Source organism: Myxine glutinosa, chromosome 5 (assembly GCF_964187855.1).
Source record: "Myxine glutinosa chromosome 5, kmMyxGlut1.1, whole genome shotgun sequence".
NCBI lineage: Eukaryota > Metazoa > Chordata > Myxini > Myxiniformes > Myxinidae > Myxine > Myxine glutinosa.
This window is the reverse complement of record NC_136265.1, coordinates 155,953,242-155,965,145: the sequence shown is the minus strand read 5'-3', so window position 1 is coordinate 155,965,145 and position 11,904 is coordinate 155,953,242. Positions and strand designations below refer to the sequence as shown.

Genomic DNA, 11,904 nt, shown 5'->3' with positions numbered 1-11,904 from the left:
GTGTCAATAACGTGTGTAGGGACCCACGTGATCGGATCACTGACTCAACCCTACGTCTCATAGACCCTGTAAGCCGTCGTATGCGTTGCTGTGGCAGGTTGTTCCATTCCCGATGTAATGCACGTTCCAATTCATCCAGATTGGCTATTGGAGGGACCATCTTCGCAATTTGTCGTCCCAACATGTCCCAAAACGTGCTCGAGGGGGTTCAACCTGCCACAGCAACGCATACGACGGCTTACAGGGTCTATGAGACGTAGGGTTGAGTCAGTGATCCGATCACGTGGGTCCTACACACGTTATTGACGCAAAGATCGCTAGAGGTCTTCTCAGAACAATGACTGTACGTTAGAAAACATAAACGTCATCCACACTGTCCGTGATGGACCTATAGCTCCATACTTAAATTGAGGTGAAAATATGCCTAAAATTCCCAAAAAATTTCACCTTAAATTATTCAGAATAAAATATTGAAAACGGCATGATTGTTATGTTTTTATGTGACCATAATATCACTTCTCCAGAAAATATAGCAATATCATGGGTATATTACACTGTTTTGACGACAACAAACTTGTAATGTGCGAGGTTGTAAAAAAACGGGGGGGGTGCTTAACTTAATTCTTTGTGTATATATAAAAATATCTCACGCTTTATATTTCACCTGTATGCAGCATACAAGTTGGCAGGATGGCCTGGACTGGAGGTACGCACACTTGACTCTAAACTGTCCAGCCTGGGTTTGAATCCCGACCCAGCTATAACCTGTCATGTCGGTGTTTCACAGGCAGGGTGATTCATCAATGTGTGTACCGCTAAACTGGGCGCCCCCGTTTGCGTCCCATTAGTTGTTGGGATGTTAAGGATCTCACCGTGTCTTCCACAAAGAGAAGGCGAGCTATCGCCGGCACTCTGAACAAGTTGTGGCCTGGCATGCTCTTCTCCTCTGCCGTTATATACGTCCTCCTCGGCATCTTTTTCCAGAAGAGCCCTGTCTCATCACAGTTGAAGATTTGCTGGGGGATGTATCGTTCGGCTTCTATCAGTTCGGCAAAAGTTATAATAAAATCTTCAGCTGCCTTCACATCTGCCTCACCAAGTCGACAACACGCACACCTCGCTCATGTTTTTCGACGATTGCGTGTTTTATATCCAAGCACATCATCCTCTTCTTCTTCTCAGTACTGCCCTTGGCACTCAATTACTTAGGACCCATGGTTAAAACTAAGAAATTTTCCAAAATAACCAACATGCGAAAACAAAACAGCAGCGATATACGGCAGATATGCTTGCACGGCAAGATAACCACGTGACCGGAACCCACCTGGTGGCGGCTGGCGTAAGCTCCAAAATAACCAACATGCGAAAACAAAACAGCAGCGATATACGGCAGATATGCTTGCACGGCAAGATAACCACGTGACCGGAACCCACCTGGTGGCGGCTGGCGTAAGCTCCAAAATAACCAACATGCGAAAACAAAACAGCAGCGATATACGGCAGATATGCTTGCACGGCAAGATAACCACGTGACCGGAACCCACCGGGTGGCGGCTGGCGTAAGCTCCAAAATAACCAAAATGCGAAAACAAAACAGCAGCGATATACGGCAGATATGCTTGCACGCAAGATAACCACGTGACCGGAACCCACCTGGTGGCGGCTGGCGTAAGCTCCAAAATAACCAAAATGCGAAAACAAAACAGCAGCGATATACGGCAGATATGCTTGCACGGCAAGATAACCACGTGACCGGAACCCACCTGGTGGCGGCTGGCGTAAGCTCCAAAATAACCAACATGCGAAAACAAAACAGCAGCGATATACGGCAGATATGCTTGCACGGCAAGAAAACCACGTGACCGGAACCCACCTGGTGGCGGGTGGCGTAAGCTCGTAACTCAGATCTCGTCTCGCATCTCAAAGCAATAAACCGCCCGAGCGACGGCTCGTATCTCGGAAAACTCGTAAGTTGGTGCACTCGTAAGTCAAGGGTTCCACTGTATATATATATATATATATATATATATATATATATATATATATATATATATATATATATATATATATATATATATATACAGTATATATATATATATATATAGATATTACAATCTAATGGTTAAGGAGCAGCGTATACAGAAATCACTTGCAGGATAAAGACATTGGTGGAGTGGTGGACGTCTGTGTACTTTTACATAAACCACAAGGTTCCCTACATCATGTCATTGGTTCGGATGGCCAAGCTCCACGATGAGCCTCAAATGAAACTAAATAATGAAAACTTGCATTCTTTTTCTCTCCATATTTAATTAAGATGTGAATATCGAACAGGAATTGTTAAAATACTAATTGAGGAAATAGATGTTTGCATGGCTTAAGCTATCACTATCAGTTTATTGAATGTCTGTGTTTGTAGTCGGAGTTGACCTATGAAGGTGTGATGCAACTGCCATATCTGGACATGGTTATCAGCGAAACCTTAAGGAAGTTCCCGATTGCTATACGTCTTGAGCGTGTTTGCAAAGATTCCACAGAGCTCGGTGGACTACATGTGCCACGCGGAATGGTTATCGGCGTGCCGCTTTTTGCCCTTCATCGGGACCCTAGCATATGGCCAGAACCTGAAGAATTCAGGCCAGAGCGGTATGTTTGTGCTTTTCGAAGCTTCGGCATTGTAATATTTTGGTTTATATCCTGAAGGGTCTTAATTCCCCCCTTCCCAAGAAGGTACTTAGAGAAGGTGTAAGTTGACACAGTAACTGAGCAATGTCTACTTGCTCCCTACAACCAAGATTCACAAAGGAAGCAAAGGAAGGCCGCAATCCGTACGCCTATCTACCATTTGGAGCTGGGCCTCGGAACTGCATTGGCATGCGCTTTGCTCTCATGCACATGAAGATGGGTTTGGTGGCATTACTGCAAGAGTTCAATATTCGAACTACACCGGACACCGAGGTGGGTGTTGTCACAAAGGTTGGCTTTGATAAGTTAACTCTAAATCAGAACTATAATAAAATCCAAATGCAAACATTGCATGATGCTGCAGAATCTATACGTATATCTGTGCAGTGTCCTGTGTTGTCACTGAACTACTCCCTCAAACTTTTGTGAAATCGTACCAAACTTCTGGTATGCACCTATCTCTCCTGTCGGTATGTCCTTCGGGTATTTATTTTTGAAAAAATTTCCTTTTTTCTTTTTTTTTTTTGGGGGGGGGGGGGGGGGATTTTTTTGGGAAATTCTTTTTTTTTCAACTTAAGTTTTCAACTTCAATTGTTTATAAAATGTGATATCACGTATATTACAAATACATTTGTGCATTATGATTGTTTGAATTATGATTGGTGTAAACCATGGAAAAACAGCAACTCAGGTACAGTCATTTATCTATACTAGAAACGGTACCCGCCCATGGGCGGGGCTTCAATTGGGAGGCCCAAATGAAAAGGTAAAATATCAGCAATTGAAGGCTTTTTTTATTTTAAACGATTCATATAAACATCCGTTAAATCATATCACACGCAAATCATCAAAATCTAAACAGTATCTTACTATAATTCACCAAATGTCCCACAGTGATCGATACACTATGATCGTGATGATCGTGATCGTGAATCGTGAATCGTGATCCATAATCGTGTTCACAATCGCTATGTCGTATGTACTCCCGATACGTGTTTCCTTCAGTTGAAATGGGTTAGAATTCTCTCAAGCAGGGATTCAACCCGTGTCCTTATAAAAGGTCTTTGTCCGAGGTCACCGAGTCCGATCGGTGCAGCTGTGCTCACGATCGGGATCACGCCAGCATTTTGGGTGCAACCCCCAGTAAACGAGGAAGGATTTTGGAGGCATGGCATGTAGAGGAGTCTGTTGTGTCTCTCACAGAGGAGGTGTTGGACTTACCACTCGGGTTTGTCCCTCTCATGCAGAAACATATCAGAGAAACTGTCACCAAGCATATAAGTTATTACCTCGGTTGCTATCACTTTGGTATATATTCTTCCTTTAAGTTTGTGATATATCCATTTCGCTTAATTTGTTTAAGTTACCACCATCACTTGAAGTAATTAATCATGATTGTTTTTGTTTTTTCATCGATTTATTTGAATTATGCTACGTTATGTTTGATTCAACGTGTGATTTAATGGTTGATTTGATGTAACATCCCAAGGTGTGGTTTCAGTTGGTTCAACGGTTTTTGTTTTTGATTTACGGTTTAAATTTGAAGGGAACGAGTTGTTCCAGAATGGCATTGATTGGTGGTTTCGGTGTCCCCACCTCTTTTTCCCTTATATAAGGGAGGGTATAGAGTTGTTTTGCTTTTCTCTTTGGAAAGGTCAATGGATACAAGTTTATCCGTGTTGCTGATCGAGACATCGAGCAGTTGTTTATTTGCTCATTAAAGGTTGGAGAACTCAAAATGGATTCATTATATATACAGTGGGACCTCTAAATCCGAATTTAATTCGTTCCAGCGGCAGTTCGGATTGGGAAAAGTTCGGAATTAGAAACTATTTTCCTCATAAGAAATAATGGAAAGTGAATTAATCCGTTCCTGGACCCCAAAAACCCATTATCAAGACACTGTTAACTGCAAATACACATGATTCAAGGTAAAATAAGATGAGTAAATGCCCTAAATATCAACTGATAATAATAATAATAAAAACAAGAAGTAAATGTACTAACATGATAATAACTGCATTTACCTTCGTGGAGAGTTCTGATGGTGCATGTGGAGGCTGGAGAGGAGGAAGGAGGGAGAGGGTTTTATTGCTTGGAAGGTGAGGCACCTTCCAAGCTAACATCAGATGACTGTGCTTCTGGTGTTTGCTCTCTTTGTCTCTTAACACCACTTGTAGAGGGTTGGGGCTCACTAGGCTTGCTTTCTTTAGAGAACCACCTCTCCAAAGTTGCCTGGTGTTGGCGACTTTTCTTAATTTTTCTGAAGTGGTCAATCACATCATCACTGAACAAGTTAATGCTCCTGTTAACCACTGCTTTAATAGGGTGTCACTTTTCAACAATGGCCTGTGTTTTAGACCAATGGAAGCACAGTTCTCTAATTTCAGCACTGGAAATATGAACGACGCTCGCGGCGGGAAATATGAACGACGCTAACGCTATGTTGGCGGTTCGGTTATAGAAATACATTCGGAATTAGGGACAAAATTTTCTCGAATTTACGGTTCGGAATTAGAGTAGTTCGAGATGAGGGGCGTTCGGAATTAGGGGTCACTACTGTATATATATATATATTGTTACGGATACGGAGTATGGCTCTTCCCCTTAGCAAGAGGTGGTTAGCCCCTTGTCTTGTTAAGCTGACCGTCTCCGCTCCTGCTACTTGCAACGCTCTCCCGCGGGATGGAACGGATCAGGGTTATGGGCCCAGGGTTTATCCCGAATACCTTTATCCGTACCTCCACAGAACAGGGAGGCAAGTACCGCTCGAACCCCGGTTTTAGATGTTATAATTGCCGAGCGGTTTTAGCAACACGACGTTCAAGCCATTACCAAAGACTAAACCCAATCCTAAACGTTGGCCAAATCGTGCCACAGGTACTCAATCGGGAAATCACAAAGACGATCGGACGAGCATGAAGGAGAAGACGAAGGTAGGAAATAACAGGATTTATTATTATTTACACCAGACTAAAGGAAGAAAAGCAATCAAAGTAATATTCAGAAAATGGAGGGAGCAGAAGGACACAGAGCAATTTCTACTTATACAAACTTACTTAAAACCCCAGACAAGACAAACAAAACAAACTCACGTACACAAAATAATGGAATGGCAGGGCTGATATGGAAGGAGGGTCCCGGCAGATGGTAGGCGTCGAGGTCCAGCTCCAAGCTCGCGCTTCGGTCCATGCTTGTGGGTTCGAGGCGAAACCCGGCACACAGCTCCGCTCCGGGCTGGCAACAAGGCGTCGGCAGGCACACGTCTATCGTTCGTTGCACGTGGCAGAGCTGGTTTTTGCCTCGACATGCCTCTGGCTCTCTCGGTCATCTGCTCGTCATCTGCTCCAGTCATCTGCTGGTGGGGGCTTCCCCCCCCCCACGGGTTATATGGCCACGCCCTACCAAGCCATGGCCACACCTTACCAAGCCATGCCCACCGAGTTCTGGTTGGGCGCAAGGGCTTCCTGGCTCCACCTCCTGAAGACGATGGGCCGGCCATGCCCTTCTCCCCCGAGTTGACTGCATGCGTAATGGAGTTTGGAGTGAAGAAAACAGCCCAATGCAACGGTGGTGAACGCTGCAGAAAACCGCCCAATGCAACGGTGGTGAACGCCGCAGAAAACCGCCCAATGTTACTGGCACTTTTGAAGAGATGATTTGGGGGAAACTTGAAAAGGGAACTATCTTATTCGATTTGGTGCAATGCAGTGTCAATTAATGGGAAAAACAGAGCCTTATACTGACATACAATAAGAAATAACTATAGAGAGGTTCTATGGTGGCCTACGTGCTTGTACATGGACCAGCTACGGTGCACTCATTTCAATTAACAGCCAATTAAAGGGGAAATGTACATAGGAAATTTTAATACTAAATTTACAAAGTGAAGTTTCTAAAAACCGTAACTATATACAGTGGAACCTTGACTTACGAGTTTAATTCGTTCTGTGACCGAGCTCGTAACTCAAATTGCTCGTTTCTCAAATCAATTTTCCCCATTAAAATGCATTGAAATGCTATTAATCCGTTCCAGCCCGCCAAAAACCACACCAATTTTTTTTTAAATATACAGTATATATAAAAATATCTCGCGCTTTATATTTCACCTGTATGCAGCATACAAGTTGGCAGGATGGCCTGGACTGGAGGTACGCACACTTGACTCTAAAGTCTAAACTGTCCAGCCTGGGTTTGAATCCCGACCCAGCTATAACCTGTCATGGGTGAATCACAGGCAGGGTGATTCATCAATGTGTGTACCGCTAAACTGGGCGCCCCGTTTGCGTCCCATTAGTTGTTGGATGTTAAGGATCTCACCGTGTTTTCCACAAAGAGAAGGCGAGCTATCGCCGGCACTCTGAACAAGTTGTGGCCTGGCATGCTCTTCTCCTCTGCCGTTATATACGTCCTCCTCGGCATCTTTTTCCAGAAGAGCCCTGTCTCATCACAGTTGAAGATTTGCTGGGGGATGTATCGTTCGGCTTCTATCAGTTCGGCAAAAGTTATAATAAAATCTTCAGCTGCCTTCACATCCGCCTCACCAAGTCGACAACACGCACACCTCGCTCATGTTTTTCGACGATTGCGTGTTTTATATCCAAGCACATCATCCTCTTCTTCTTCTCAGTTATAATAAAATCTTCAGCTGCCTTCACATCCGCCTCACCAAGTCGACAACACGCACACCTCGCTCATGTTGTTCGACGATTGAGTGTTTTATAGCCAAGCTCATCATCCTCTTCTTCTTCTCAGCACTGCGCTTGGCACTCACTTTCTTAGGCCCCATGGTTAAAACTAAGAAATTTTCCAAAATAACCAAAATGCGAAAACAAAAATGCAGCGCTATACGGCAGAGATACTGTACTTGCACGGCAAGATAACCACGTGACCGGAACCCACCTGGTGGCGTAAACTCAAAATAACCAACATGCGAAAACAAAAATGCAGCGCTATACGGCAGAGATACTGTACTTGCACTGCAAGATAACCACGTGACCGGAACCCACCTGGTGGCGTAAACTCAAAATAACCAACATGCGAAAACAAAAATGCAGCGCTATACGGCAGAGATACTGTACTTGCACGGCAAGATAACCACGTGACCGGAACCCACCTGGTGGCGTAAACTCAAAATAACCAACATGCGAAAACAAAAATGCAGCGCTATACGGCAGAGATACTGTACTTGCACGGCAAGATAACCACGTGACCGGAACCCACCTGGTGGCGTAATCTCAAAATAACCAACATGCGAAAACAAAAATGCAGCGCTATACGGCAGAGATACTGTACTTGCACGGCAAGATAACCACGTGACCGGGTGGCGAAAGCTCGTAACTCAGATCTCGGCTCGCATCTCAAAGCAATAAACCGCCCGAGCGACGGCTCGTATCTCGAAAAACTCGTAAGTTGGGGCACTCGTAATTCAAGGTTCCACTGTATATATATATATATATATATATATATATATATATATATATATATATATATATATATATATATATATATATGTATGTATATATATATATATATATATAAATATATATATATGTATGTATATATATATATATATATGTATGTATATATATATATATGTATATATATATATTGTGAGATGATTCTTGTGACTGAGTGAGATTATTGAAAAACTTATGCCAGAGGGACAATGAAAAGCAAAAATGATGATGGTTTGTGCAATATTGTTTACAAATGTGAAGCTGATCCACAAAGTTGGATTTCTCATAATGAATTGGACAGGTCCATTTTTAAATAGATCCAATCTGTGGGCCTCCTGTAACATGCTTTGTTAGATATCCCAACAGTTGTGTTTTTCTTTCAGAAAAATCTTCAATAAATCAACAAGAAGACGTCATGCGGAGCACGATACTTGCAAAATCCGCCCTCCACCCCCAAGAAAAAAAAATCCATTGAGACAGCAAATCAAGATTAAAATTGACAATCTTGATCAAAGCTTATGGCAATAGGAAGAAAAGTGACGATTTTTCAGATGAAAAATGATTTTGGAAGGTTGACCTTGAGTTGACCTTTGACCTCAAAAATAGTTCGTTTCCCTATTTAGTGACTGAATGTGCAAATGCTGTTCAATTTTCAAGTCAATCGGATGAAAATTGGGGATTTTATAAACTTGGCCTATGTTGACCTTTTGGCCGATGTTGACCTCAAAAATAGTTGGTGGTTGAATTCAGTGACCAGATGTGCAAGTCCTCTTCAAATTTCAAGTTAATTGGATGAAAATGGAGGATTTTAGAAATTTGGCAAAGTTGGTGACCTTTGGCCTATGTTGACCTTTTGACCTTTTGTCCCCAAAAACGAGGCTTTTTTTTCTTTTCTTTTTTTGTATACTGAATCGAGGCTCGTGAAAGAGCTGACATTTACTTCACAAACAAATCAACCAGACAAACAAAATATATAAAAAGAGGGAGCGGAAGACAAGATGGGGAGAGAAGGGTAAGCACACAAACACTTGAGAGCACACAACTTTGAGAGCAGGGAGATGTGTGGGAGGGAGAGGGCTTGGGGGGAGGAGGCGTGGGAAGGGGGGGCGGGTGTCAATGGGACGACCTATAGGCCAGTGATAAACAAACAAACAGACAAACAAACAGACAGACGGAACCACAAACGCAACCGACCAATTTACTTGAAAAAATCTTCGATTTTGCAAGTAATAAAGTATAAAAAGAAAGAAATTAATAATGTAAACAAAGAAATGAAAAAGAATTGATAAATCTGGTTTTAAATTTTATTTTGAAGGGGAAAGGTTTTCTCTTCCTCGTAGCTGTGGTTCACAGTGTCCCCTCCTGGTAGGCACAGTTGCATTGCTAAAGAGAAGCTTTCACGACAGCATAATACACTTGAATGAATATGAATGAATGATCGTTTTAAGGCCATTTTCCCTGCTGGAGCGGGGGTTAGCCTTGCGGGCCCCATGACAATCATGGTTCCCTGTTTGAGGCAATGTTTTTATGGCCGGATGCCCTTCCTGACGCCAACCCTTGGTCACGCTCTTACGATGCGCAGGGATACGGTGTACACACCGTGATCATTCATCCTAGCAAGCTGGTACTAAATTTGTCGACCTCGGAAGGATGACAGGCTGAGTCAACCCCCCTGGCGTTAATTCAGCGATCGACCGGGATTCGAACCCAGGATCCTAGGATCCCAAGCCGGCATGCTAACCGCGAAGCCAACACCAGGGCTGTTGTTACAGGGCGGCCAGTGCTAAGCACCAGGGCTTCAGCATAATACACTTGGAATGTGACATATCATGCTCTATGCTGTTAAAAAGAAAATTGCACACTTTTAAATTGAATTTTATGCAGCAAGTCTCTTGAAGAAGGCATGGATTTTTATTATTATTTTTTTGTGATTTGGAATGGGGCTGATGAAGCATCTCTTATGAGGCTTTGTCTGAAAAACAAACTTGAGTTGGTTGTATCACCTTTTCATTTTTATTCTCTGTATACATTGAAACTTGTGTATAACACCACCTTGTGAACTATTTTGCAGATTCCACTGGAAATTGGTAAAGTTGGTCTCTTGTCTCCAAAAAATCCAATCAAGCTCAAGTTTGAGAGGCGTCAGCGACACGAGGAGGTTACACCACATGAGGGCGAGGAATCGGAGTGAAGTTTTGCTTTTCCACCTGTACCTTGGCCAAAATGTTTCAACATTTGTGAATTTGGTGTTGGGTTTGCTTTTAATTGTATAATGATTAAATTATGTGACATGTAATATGCCTTCCTGAAAGATTAACCATGCAGTAACATGCATAGAATAGCACAATCGGCTTTATGCTTGGTACAATCTTTTCTCCAATTTTAATACCGTGGTTATATGCAAGAGGCAAGAGCCTGGCAGGATAGCTCAAAAATATGTGAATTCAACATTGAGCTCCATAGATAGCTGAGGTTGTAATCTCGACCCAGCTATAAACCGTCACCCTGGTGTTTCGCAAGCAGGCCGATATATTGTTGTATGCACCGTCTGTTGTAAGGACATTCATTCACGGCTGGAACCGTTCGTTGGTTGACGTTAAATTTATGGTTTGACGTTCGTTGGTTGGTTGACGTTGACGTTGATGGTTTCCTTTGTGAAGAGAAGTTGAGTTATCACCAGCATCTTGAATATATTCCAAATTTCTGTTCTGATTCTAATTGACCCCGACTGATGCAGAGGTTTTTCTGGAAAGTCTGTGGCACACCACTCATCACAGCCCTTGCCACGAGACTCCTTCAGCTGCGCTGACATTCTGTAAAGCATATGGTGCATCGACGATGGATTTGTGCCTTCTATCCCCTTCTTAAAAAATGTAGGTTTTTATTCTTGTTGGAGATTATATAAATATAGATCTTCTTTTAAACATTTAGACGTTGCAATCTGAATGAGCATAAAATGGAGACTTGCCACTGTGGTACTAGTATGTTAGTGGAGTGCTTCATAACCAGCAAGCTGCCATCTTCGAGTGCATTACACACTGGTTTTTAAAGGGCAGCATGACTGGCGTGATCGTTGCCATGCAAGGCCGTGTTACAGAATGTACCGCTGCATTTCAAGTGACACAGAAGCAATGGGACTATGTGGCACAAGTTTTCATCGTCGCGATGCTCCCCGATGTGCTGCACTCTGTTGTGGTACCTGAATAAAAGATTTCTGATCATACATTGTTTTCTTGCACCTCAAGGACAATTCATTCAGCAGCCAAAGGGCAATGTTTTAACATTATTATTGGATAAAGTTGTTTTACACCGCTCCTTGTTATTTTACACCACTAACTCCTTATTATTGGATAAAGTTGTTTCACACCGCTCCTTTCCTATTCCATCTCCTTCGCTGCACGACGTCATCGCCGGGCACCGAAGGGGGCCCGGCGATGACGTGCGCTGAAAGGGAGTACTCAGTTTTCACTCTGGTTTCTTGCTTTCCTTCTTTCTTGTTTTTTGCTTTCTTTATTGTTTGTTTGTCCAGGCGATATCTCAACCATCCTTTGAGCTAGGAGGCTAAAATTTTGGCACAATAGTCCGCAAGTACTTTGGCAAAAACAGTATTTTTGTGTTTTGATTTATCAATTTTTTTTTGATTGTCTTTTTTTTTGAGAGTCTTGATTTTGGCAGTTTCACCAGAAGAGGGTTGCTGGCAGATCTTGTGTGTCCTGCAGGAATATTTAGGGGACAGAGCAGGGGGAGCAAGGCCGGAGAG

At 42.8% G+C, this 11,904-nt stretch overlaps 1 protein-coding gene across 2 annotated transcripts in view; it reads left to right on the top strand.

Annotated features, from left to right (window-relative positions):
- LOC137426899 (cytochrome P450 3A24-like) overlaps window positions 1-11,367 on the top strand; it is a 111,887-nt gene extending 100,520 nt beyond the window's left edge. For both annotated transcript variants that reach the window (XM_078778885.1, XM_078778884.1), the window contains exons 10-12: window positions 2,420-2,646; window positions 2,796-2,958; window positions 10,216-11,367. In XM_078778885.1, the coding sequence (XP_078635011.1) occupies window positions 2,420-2,646; window positions 2,796-2,958; window positions 10,216-10,335 (510 nt within the window). In that variant the 3' untranslated portion in view covers window positions 10,336-11,367. The remainder of the gene's footprint in view (window positions 1-2,419; window positions 2,647-2,795; window positions 2,959-10,215) is intronic.
- The last annotated feature ends 537 nt before the right edge of the window (window positions 11,368-11,904 follow it).